At 32.8% G+C, this 12,255-nt stretch overlaps 1 protein-coding gene across 25 annotated transcripts in view; it reads left to right on the top strand.

Moving 5' to 3' along the window:
* Nucleotides 1–12,255, top strand: part of EPHA3 (EPH receptor A3) — a 393,120-nt gene that overhangs the window by 19,994 nt on the left and 360,871 nt on the right. For 12 of the 25 annotated variants that reach the window (XM_081547776.1, XM_081547792.1, XM_081547743.1 and 9 more), the window contains exons 2-3: nucleotides 588–709; nucleotides 2,633–2,697. In XM_081547776.1, the coding sequence (XP_081403902.1) occupies nucleotides 688–709; nucleotides 2,633–2,697 (87 nt within the window). In that variant the 5' untranslated portion in view covers nucleotides 588–687. Of the gene's footprint in view, nucleotides 1–587; nucleotides 710–2,632; nucleotides 2,698–4,687; nucleotides 4,765–12,255 lie in introns of those variants that run through there. The other 13 variants (XM_081547714.1, XM_081547725.1, XM_081547692.1 and 10 more) reach the window with 3 other exon arrangements.

The raw sequence follows: 12,255 nt of genomic DNA, 5'->3' as shown, positions 1-12,255 counted from the left end.
AGGTGGCTTTAAATAAATTTATATTATTTGATCATCATAGCAATATTGTGAGATAACCAGTGCAGACATTATTATGTTTAATAGATCAGAGGATCAGAATCATGAGTAATGCTGCTAATTTTGTGTTCCCTCATTCAAGTTAAATAGAGTGCACTAAAAATTCAATTTCTGAGTGAATGCAATAGATTTAATTAATCTCTCACACTTAATTTTAATTGACAATGCAATACAATTCTTTTTGGCTTAGCTTTTCTCCTTTGAGTAGAAACCAAATGCTAATGTGGTTAATCTAGTCTTTCCCCCCTCATCATTATCATCAGAGAAAACTTAAGGGTATAGTTCTTTAGCGAACAACCTACCTTCCAATGGGTAATTTACTAAATCACATTTTCCTTTCCTCAAACACTTTTTTCCTCTGGTTATTAATATTGAAATTAAATCATCCATTCATCTTAGCACGAAGAGTGACATATATTCATCATGTAGTACATGTTCAATTATTACATACACACAAAAACATTGAATCATTTAAATCCCTAAAGACATTACAAATATGATTTAATGATTTATGAATACTGGCCCTGCAGATTCTACTATGCAAATCCCCGAGTGTAAGTCACCTGATGGGAAATCACCTGATGACTGACAGAACCAACAACTGAAGTAGGTGTGTCTTTATCAGAATGAATGTTGGTAACATACTTTAAAGGTGAGGATGTATTCTCATATTTTCAAAAATTCTTTAACGTGATTTAATCTGAAATTCTGGGCTTCCCAGGTGTCACTCGTAAAGAATCTGCCTGACAATTCAGGGGACATAAGAGACATGGGTTTGAGCCCTGGGTAGGGAAGATCCCCTGGAGAAGGAAATGGCAAACCACTCCAGTATTCTTGCCTGGGAAATCCCATGGACAGAGGAGCCTGGCAGGCTACAGTCAACGGAGTTGAAGAGTTGGAGACGACTGAGCAACTGAGCTCAATCTGAAATACTATTTGTAACATTAACTAGTAGATGTTTTTAAAGAATCATTTTTCAGAGATAACTTCAATATAATTAAGCATACTGTTAATTTCCAAACTGATATCTGGGGAAATAATTTCATTATGGAAATTACACTATGCAATCTATGTGACAACTTTCTTCTCCTTTTACCTAAATATAATTACTTCTCACTGGGATTAATTTATTGTGAGGGGAAAAAAGTTTAATCATTAAGGAATTCCAGTGCAATAGATTAAGTTTATAGGGGGTTTTTTTGTGGGGTTTTTTTTGTTTGTTTTTCTTTTTGTTTTTACTAGCAAAACTTAGAGAATCTGACTTTGAGAATTTTATCTTTTTTAACTTAATAATTAGAAACTTTTCTTATACTCATCTTGTATATTTTTCATCTAACCAAATATCTTTTAAAATCAGTGCTTGAAAATTCAGGATTCTAATATCAATGACATATAATTCTTTTTCTTAACAGTTTATGAGTTTAGTGTTTCCTTTGTAAGACAATAAATGGGATGATTCAAGAAAGGGTGGTGCTTTTCATGCATCAGGAAACACTTTATTGACAGCATGTGGACATGTACTTTGCCTATATTAACATTATGTTTTGACTTGTGAATATATGGAACCCTTCAAAATAAGTCTTTCTTATTATATTTATTGATTCACCTTCTCTAGTTCATGTTAATAATACCTTCATATTTTATGTCAACTTCTTCTGCATCTTCAATTAATCAATTATGGGGTTGTTTTCTAATTTAGAAGAAGGATGTGGTAAAACCATAGTTTCCACTATTTAACAGGTGGACAATCAACACAAGCCCTTTGTTATTAAAGTATCTTTTTATATTTTAATCCACTTCAAATTAATATTTTCTGGGCTTAAAATAAATAATTTGCTTTTCTGTTTTAATATATTCAAAATGCAGCCACATTCTTATTATATTTTATCATTTATCAGACTTAATAACTAGCAGAAAATTCTGAGCAAAATTATTTAAGCCTTTGGGTAACAATACTTTCTTTAAATAAGTAAAGATTTACACAGGTGAGATTATAATACATATTTTTACTTTGGTTTTGCCTCAAACTGGTAGCTAAGCATTTTATTCATTATGTATAAGTACATAATTTATACAGTATTAAAAAATACACATTACAAAATAATATATTTGGCCAGGGACAGTATGAAGATGCCATATCAAATATGTAAAAAATATGTTTCACTGTGAAATCATATTTAACTAACTTATAGTGAAATCATATGTCAATTTATCACATTTAATGGTCTTTGCAGTTATTTTGATTTCTTGTTTGCATTAATGTTTCCTACTTTGCATTTTTATAGTGTCCTCTTTAAACCTGAAATTATTCTGTCTGTCAGTATATTGAATATAATATATTTATAAACAAACAAAAACAGTTTAAAAAAAAAGTCACAGAAACTTTTGGTCCCTTACCTTTCCCTATTATTTCTTTTCTTTGTAATACCCTCCTTATATTAATCATACACATATAATGAGAATGGGCAGAGTCGTGTTTTTTGAACATGTCATTTCAGACAACATCAATTTGACAGAGTTAAATAGAATTCATTCCTTTTAACCGTGTTTGTGTACTTGTGTTTTTTTTTTTCAGTCAATTTACTGGATTCAAAAACCATTCAAGGGGAGCTGGGCTGGATCTCCTATCCATCACATGGGGTGAGTTTGGTTAACTATTGAAAGGAACACAATTCTGTGCATTGCCTTTCTTAGAGATTAGGATTACTGGAAATAGGAACTCCTATACTTCTGATGAGAAGTTATGTTTATCGCTGTAGTCAATACATGGCCTAACCCAGCTTAATATTTTTGTCCAATGGAACTATCGACCATTTGGAAGTTTGTCTTTTTTTCCCTCTTCTGAATTTATCCATAGCTTGAATGAACTAAAATAAATGGTTTGATTATTACTGTCATCATGCAGATGATCTAAGCATGATACCTAACATCTTTTTGTGATGCAGTCAGAATCAGTGAGTTGAGAAGAGACTTCACAAATTTTAAGTGATGTGGAAAACGTGTATTTGGAGATGGTCGCCTATGGAGTTGTAGCCTTAAAATCAACTATGGAGACATTCCAAGTAGGGCAGGATGTATTTGTCAAGACTATAAATCTGCATTACTTTCATTCCTTTGCTTAAAATGTCTTCAATTTGTCTAGGTCAGTTTCAAATTAGGCATTTTATTTACGAAAAATATGTATGCTTACTAAGTCGCCTCAGTCATGTCCAACTCCTTGCGACCCTTTGAACTATAGCCCACCAGACTCTTTTGTCCATGGGATTCTCCAGGAAAGAATACTGGAGTGGGTTGCCATGCCCTCCTCCAGGGGATCTTCCCAACCCAGGGATTGAACCGCCTCTCATATCTCCTGCATAGACAGGTGGATTCTTTACCACTAGCACCACTTGGGAAGCCAGGGAAAATATGGCTGCCTTTAAATTCTAAGCTTTGTATATACCTTTAATGTTATGAAACCAGACACAGGTTACTAAAATGTATGCCATTTTGGGACCCGAATGTTTATGATGATTCTTTGTGTGAGGAAGTTTTTCTTTTCTTTTTTTAATTGAAGCATAATTGCTTTACAGTATTTTGTGGTTTTCTGTCATACATTCTTTCTTTCAGAAGTAAAAGAGGCTCATACATTTGGAAAATTCTTCTTCCTAAAAAACTACAAAAAATGCCTAAACACATCTGTTTTGTTTCCCAGGATAGCTTGTAGAAAATACAAAGTGCTATTTAGAAATAGTTGTCGTAGGAAAAAGGTATATATTCCTATTTATTTTATTCCTACACCATCCTCTTTTCAAAGAGGTTATAATTACTTTGACTTGGTGTTCAGTCTTTAGATTTCTGTGCCTAAACATACTAATTTTTACTGGCAGCTTCTTCCTCACCAACGGATGTTTTGCATCAGGGATACTTCATCTATCTGTCATCTTGTATCTGCTTCTCTTTCTGGTGCACCTTGACATTGACATAATGCCGAAACTTATCACATAATCAGGTCTTGGTTAGTGGCTCAGAAAGGGAGACTATGCAGTAAGCCAGCATTTGGTTTTCCCATAGGTGCAAAAGGAATCAAATGGTTAAGATAAAGCACATCCTGGGTAGTCATAACAAATGAGTAGAAACTCAGGATTGAGCTGGAAAACTGATTTAGAACTCATTGTCCAGCTCATACTCAACTATAATGTTGATTTTAGAAATTTGAGTTTTTCATTACTCCATAAGATAACATATCATAGAAGATATGATTGCTGTCTAAGAAGATATGAAAAGGAAAACCATACTAATTCTTTACATCTATAAATATAAATAGAATATATATTTAAAAAATAACAAATTAACAAATTAACTTAAATATCAAAGCAGTAGTTTACCTTTCTCTCTCTTTTTTTTTTTCTGCTTTAAAGAAGGTATAAGGAAAACTTGTTTCTCCATATTGAATATTTGGGGAAATGAATTCATTTACCTTGTTTATCTCATAGATTTTATGATGAACAAAGTTAACAGTTTTATTTCCAGATATATGCTGGGTGGGGAAGGGTGTTCTAGAACCTTGTCACATAAAGTATGCATGCACCAATCAGCAGTGTCAGCACATGCAGAATTCTCAGAAATGCAGCCCCACCCCAGACTTTTTGAGTCAGAATCTTCCTCTTAACGTGGTCTCAGGTGATTCACATTAAAGCACATTAAATTTAAGAAACACTCCTCAAGGTAAGGGTAACTTGCCTCTTGATTTTTCCCATCTCTTGCCCCAATTTCCCACCTCCTTTCTCCTAGGAATCACTTATGGTTTTCTCAGGAACAGTTTTCAGTCTCTCCTTTAGCCTCAGGAAGCTGACCTCAGGCGCTCTGGCCTCCTCTTCATGGCTTTTCTGGTTTATCTAGCAGCTGTGACTTCCCTATTTCAGACGCATTAAATGGCCTTAAAATAGCTGGCCAACCTCTCCAAACTTATCATTAAAACTAGCAGGGAGAAAAAAAACATCTCCCTGACAGATAGTGATTGTTATAATACCTTAAGTCCCAAAAGATTTAGTAAAAGAGAGAAGGAAAAATAAAATATGTTAATTATTGTCCTGGGGTGATTTGTAGTACATTTTTCCTCTTAATCTTCTCCCCTCCACATGTTATGTTAACCATAATGTCCATGAGGACGTAAGTGGCACTAATTTAGAAAATGTGATGTTAATATTCATTTCTTTTTGAGATACTGATGATATTCTTGACTGAAAACTCTATGGTCAGTTGAAGTTTGGGATTTAACATCTTTGCTTGTATGGTTGTTTGTGCCTGTAGATTCAATTTATTATTTTTATTGCCTAATCATTGCCATTTTCAATTTGACTATGATATAAGAAGTTTGTGTTTGTTTTAGTTTTAAAAGGAATAGATAGTTAAATCAGTAGTGATATATATGCCTCAGGGTTTTCCATAAAAAAATGAAGTGATAGCTGGAAATAAGTTTGAACTAGTTATTGTTTTAATTAATTAACCCTCATAAGTAGAAGGGCATCTGTTTTCAGGTTAACTAAAATATAAATATAAACTTTGGAGGAAAAAATTATAATGATGCCACACCATACTTAATCTCTTAAATATCCTACTCTCTTCTGTTTGTTTTTTTTTTTCTGAGAACATACATGTTCTACTCTCTTAGAAAATTTCAGTATTATGATACTGTGTTATCAGTTATAGTCACCAGGTTATACATTATATCCTCAGTCCTTATTTACAGCTGATAGTTTGTACCGTTTTACAAACCCCTTCCCATTTCCTCCACGCTCACCTCTTGGCAACCACTTTTCTATTCTTTGTTTCTGTGAGTTTGACTTGACAAGTAGCATAGAAAATCAGGTACTTTTGATTTAGGGAAATGGTTCTCTATTAATGAGGGGGTAGATAAGTGGGGAGGCAATTTTGATTTTGCCCCATGGGGATATTTGTCTGGAGATATGTTGGCTGTCACAACTGGGTAGGCAGGGCACAAATGGCATCTAGTGTGGAAACTAGGGGTCCTACTTAACATCTTACAAAGAACATGACAGCTTCCTACAACTAAGAATGACCTGGTGCAAAATGACAGCTTCCAGGTTGAGAAACCCTTACTCAAGGGGTGGATAATGGTGATCCATCAGAGGGTATGGTCACTGAAAAGACCTTAAGGGTAGTTAGCAACTTCTTTAAGTCCCAGCCATACTTCCATCAGAAGCTCTAAATTCCAAATCTTTTTAAATATAAGTTTTAAGAAATAGACCAATAGTTCTTTCCAAATTTGAAATGTCTTTCATGTAATGATTACATCACCCGAGCTATGTAAAATTATTATTTGGGGGAAAATTTTCAAGAGCGGCCCATTCCTTCATATATAGTCTTTTCTATTCCCATTCATCCTCTTCTGCAGAGACATATTCACACATAAAACCTTAGAATTGACTTATGTTATTTTCTTGGGAGGATTATTTTTATCTCTATTTAAATAGTGCTTCATATCTTAAAGGAAACCTGGTAGAAAAGTATGGTGTTGTGTTAATTGCTCAGTCATGTCCGACTCTTGGCGACCTCATGGATTGTTGCCTGCCTGGCTCCTCTGTCCATGGAATTCTCCAGGCAAAAATACTGGAGTGGGTTGCCATTCCCTTCTCCAGGAGATCTTCTTGACCCAGGGATCAAAACCAGGTCTATTGCATTGCAAGTAGATTCTTTATCATCTGAGCTCTCAGTTTGGTACTATATTATTAGGTATGGGAAAAAATATCTATGAAGAAGTTTAATGAAACTTCTGGTTTTCTCTAATGAATTTCATGGAAATATTACTCAAACTTGTCAACTGAAATTATGAATAAGGTCAAGATAATTCATTACAATTCATTTTCAATAAAAACTTTTCTTTGACATGTATATTTTCTGGTACTAAGTTTGTTTACTTTAGTAAAGTAAACAAGCAATTAACCTTCTCTGGCCCTATAAACTATGAATTACATCAATAATATTTGAATTTGGGGCTTAATTATTCATAAATGTTAGTAAATAATTCAGTAGTTTAAATATTTTTTTGATTTAGAGAATAATCAACACATATCAAAGCCCATACATATTGTTGGATTATAATATAGAAAGAATCCATAGTTTACACATGACTAGTACTTAAATTGATTGGTCGATTGAAATATCTTAGTCTGTGTATGATTACAAAGAAGAGATTAGCGGGAAGTAGGCTACATAGTTTTCACTTAGGATAGTATTGGTAAGACGGTTAAGCAGTGCAAAGGAATCAAGAAACTTGACTCAATTAAATAAACTCAACTAAAGAGAAGAAAATGAAGAGAGATTTGAGGGAGGGGTGGGGTGAAATTAAAGTCTCAAAATCAGCAATTGTAAATTTTAAAAAAATTGAACCACCTCCATCTTTCAATTCTTTTTAGGTATTTTTTCATAAAGATTTTCCTAGCTATTTATTGCTGTCTTAACAGTGATAATGTACTTAAATAGAAAACAGTCTTCTGGCAAATAGAGACCCCATTGGTTGCCCACCCAGTATTTGTTCCCTGGTTTTTCTTTGCTGATGGAACACTGAAACAGTTCATGTTTTCACCCTCCTATGTGTTCCTGGAAAATGACTCCTGTATTACTTTGCAGGGTGAGTATTGATTCATCTGAGAGCAAATCATGATAATTAAGTCATTTTTCCAGTGTTGGTTTAAGCAAGAGTATGTAAAGCCAGTGAGACTGGAACAGGACTCCAGTGACTTTTGGGAAAGTTTCCTTCCAATAAAAAGATAGGAGGAGGTAGGAGGAGGTCTCTGTGACAGTCTAGAGGGGTGGGATAAGTTGGGAAGTTGGAGGGAGGTTCAAGAAGGAGGGAGCATATGTATACGTACGGCTAATTCATGTTCTTGTATGGCCAAAACCAAAGCAATATTATAATTGTGGTCCTCCAGTTAAAAATAAATTAAAAAAACAAAAAAACATGGGGGGAGGCCAGGTGCTTTGTGCCTCTGGGTTTGCTCTGTGATGGCCCCGAGTCCAGTCTGGAGGACCTGCACTCCCTTAATGACCAGAAAGGTAGAGCCAGAGAGCATTAGAGAGACCATCCAGAAACCCTGGCATCTCAGAACCACTGAGTCATAACTCAGTAGTCATATGCCTCATATGTAGAGGCATATGTTTTCCTTATTGAATCCACTCTTTTTATATTTCTCATACTTTCCAGGTAAAGATATCCTGATAGGATGCAATGCTTTATCTCCTGGTCAGATACCTTGATTTCTAAATCAAGGCTATGGCAATGCATAATCCCTATCCTACAATGTTATCTGTATTTTCCCAGGTTGTCTTTTTTTGTGCTTTAAGATGATGTCAAAAATAACAGGAAGAATAGTAAAATAGAATAAGCACATCATGTAGAATTGGCACATCTGCATTTGGATTCTGGCTGTATCTTTTATTGCTGTATGACCTAATGCAGGCCTGTTAACCTTCATTAGCATTTATCCTCACATTTAATTGAGGCATAACAGTAATTTCTAAGTCACAGCACTTTAGAGTAAATGATAGTTGGGCAAGTGAGATGTTCCTATATATCTAACTATGTATCTCTCTCTCTCTCTCTCCACAATGTATGTAAAAGAGGCATACAGATATCATTTCTTAATCTTAGATAAATTTTACAGTTTTTTCATTCTAATCCAAACCTGCTAAATTCATTAATTGTCATTGTTCAGTTGCTTGTCATGTCCAACTCTTTGCAGCCCAATGGACTGCAGCATGCCAGGCTTCCCTGTCCTTCACCTTCTCCTGGAGCTTGCTCAAACTCATATCCATTGAGTTGGTGATGCCATCCAACCATTTTGTCCTCTGTAGTCCCCTTCTCCTCCTGCCCTCAATCTTTCCCAGCATCAGGGGCTTTTCCAATGAGTTGGCTGTTCACAGCAGGTGGCCAAAGTATTGGAGCTTCAGCTTCAGCGTCAGTCCTTCTATTGAATAGTCAATTCATTGATGCGTCTGCTTAAATCTCAGTCTACTAAGAGTTGAATTTTGGAAAAGAAAAATTGATAGTATTACCTGGGGTGCCAATTAATACCTCTTCTCAATTAAGAGCTCAAAATATTACCGTGAACAGCACATGATAGTTATTTCATTGAATCCACACAGGTCAAAGTTTGCATATAATCTTGAAATACATTTTGAATTGATAGAATCAAAATAAGGTAAATCAAGTGTCAAATTTATTTATTTAAATTTCTAAGTGGTTAGAATTTCCTTAAAATATTAATATTTCTTCTTCAGGGATACCTTCTAACTCTCATATGCCACCCTCCTGCCACCCCCAAGACTAAGATATAACAGCTAGTAGCTCATCTGCCTTGTTCTTTGTTGTACCGCCTCAACTTGTAGTTATACATAATCGCAGTTATTTGATTGATATTTATCTCAGCCTGGAAATGGAAAGTTCTTTGACACCAATTCCTATTTCATGAAATTCTCCCTGTTTTTCTCCCATTTAAGGTTGTTAGACTGCTTGCCCATAAATTTAAATTATCTGGATAAGTAAATAATAAAAGCTTTCCAGTACAAGGGAAGATAATGAAACTAACACTGATTTTGCATTTGTTGAGAAATATTTGATGTTCCAATATGTTGTTTTAGATGGGGTCTGTTAATGATTTCATTCTCTTTTCAATGTCTTAAGTAAAATTATACATACTATATTGTATATATTATATATGTATGAGTATATATTACAGATGTACTTATGTAATATATAAATATACATATATAATAGTATAGATATATGTCTATGTATATATTACATATATTATTTTTTGTACTAGCAGATCTACTTAGTTAAACATATTTAGAAAATACTATAAGCCTATCAATTGGAAGTTAACTGAAAAAGAAAAGTAGCTTAAGACAGCTCTATATTGAAAATTATATAGGTTGTTGTCTAGGGGTAAAAATCTGGTATCCTGCAAATAAATTCCAGTTACCTAAAACTAGAAATATTTAGAATTGAGTGAATCATCAAGAATAATGGAAATAATAAAAATACTCTCTAAAACAAGTCTCTAATATAGTAGAATTTGCCTTCAATATTGGAATGAATTGCTATTTGTGAAGTCTGGGTTCTGGAAGTCTTATCTACTCGATTTCTACCTTTCATTTTTTGAATGGTGTCTGAAATGCAGGAAGAATATTTTGACAACTGGGTGTCAATGATAACCACCTGGGACTCTGCCTTTGTGAATCACAGTCCAAATTCTGCTTCATATGCTGAATAGTCCATACAGGAAAATAAAATTTTTGACACATGTGATTCTTGGTCATTTAAAGTTTTTCTGCCTAGGATGAACAATGCTATATATTTTATATATATCACTTTCACCTACTGTGCTGACCTTTCAAGGAAGGTTGTCCGATGCATTATAAAAACATGACAAAGTATTATAGGTCTTTTTTAACCGTTTCTTGAAGCAAAATACACTATAAAATAAGGGGGAAGGTAAATAAGTGGTAAAAATCAGCAAAAATAGAATTTATTCTAGCAATATTAAATTTATAAAATTTAAAATGTTATCTTGTATCTGTTTTATCAGAAATGATGTTAGTGTTTAAAGAAAAAGAAATATTTTTCATTGATGATGTTGTATATTTCTGTATAAATCCTCCTCTCTGTATCAAAACAGTGCTTGTTTGTATTTTGGGGATTGAATTAGAATTTTTAAAATATGACATGTGATATACTTTGTTTTTTGTGTTTTTTTTGCTTTGATGTATAGCCTTGTTGGGTTTAAAGGAAAGGAGACTTGAAACACATTTGAATGGGTTTTCTTTATTTCAGCTTTACCCACAAATTTGTGCTTTGTGATATTTAACATTTAAATGATATTAGTCATTCAATATAAGTAACTACAAAGTTAAAAAGCTAGGACACACAAATAATTTTCATGTCTAATTTTAATGTTTAAATATTTAATAAATTTATTATGTTGATTTTATATTTGTTTTTTAAAAAAATTCAAATTATAAATAAAGTTTTCTTCTAGTGATTTGTCATATTGATAGCATTTTATAAAAATAAAAATTTTCTTAGCAGCAAAATATTTTACTTTGTGCAACTTCAAGTGAAAGTACTTTCTGATAAAACAGGAATTATTAAAATAAGAATAACCAAAATATAGATATTAAACTTAAAAAAATAATGGCTTTCATACTTATTTTACATTAAATTGTTGACACATGTACAAAAGTGTATATAACAGATTGGATATCAATTTTTGTATTGCTAAGAAATGTCCAGCTCCCTTAATATTTTAAAGAGCATACTTAGAACAAATGCTATATTTTCAAGTTTCCAAGTTTTCATTCGAATATATGATGTAAATGTAGCATATGTGTTCCAATGGAGATGAATTTCCATTCTGTCATTTCATTAAGTGTAAGTCAAGAATTTTGATGGGAATTTATAAAAATCATAATTTTCCCAAAAGTTTTACTTATTTACTTTACTCCTTAAATATTTTCTTTTTAATTTCATGAATTAATGGTCTTGACCTTTAGGTTTATTATTCACTGGTGTTTCATTTCTTTTGAAAGATTTTTTTTTAAAGAAATTAAATTTGGCCTGTAAAAAAATAGATCATAAAACACTTTTTAAATAAGTCCCATGTCCCAAATGATAGTCATTGGACCTGAGAACATTTAATGATTATAACATTTACAATACAAGCCACTTCAAGTATTTCTGCAAACTTCGTAGTTCACTGATTACCATCAATTTTGTTTGTTTTTTGCTAGTGATGTTCACTTTATTCAGGAAATGTTATATGAAGAAGAATTAGCAATGTAATATCCCAGATTTCTTGGGAGTTGCTAAAGTCATTTATCCCTTTTACATGGGACATAAGAAGGAAAACATCAAGGGGGATAGTATACTCAATTTTCTGAATAGCCTTTTTACAAGTTTGTTTTATTCATTCTGGTAATAAGGCAGCTTAACATACACACACAGACACATATGTTATGTATATACAGTTATATAAAACTATATGTATGTGTATATATATATATATATATATATATATATATATACACACACATTAAACTACAGAGTCATATATAGCTGTATCTATGTAAACTAATATATTGAAATTGTTTTTAATTTTTAAACAATAATTATTAGAAATGCAAAATTCTGGGCTT

This window comes from Giraffa tippelskirchi, chromosome 2 (assembly GCF_054371585.1).
Source record: "Giraffa tippelskirchi isolate mGirTip1 chromosome 2, T2T-mGirTip1v1.2.pri, whole genome shotgun sequence".
NCBI classification, from domain to species: Eukaryota; Metazoa; Chordata; class Mammalia; order Artiodactyla; family Giraffidae; genus Giraffa; species Giraffa tippelskirchi.
The sequence above is the reverse complement of the archived record's forward strand: the minus strand, read 5'-3'. Positions and strand labels throughout refer to the sequence as shown.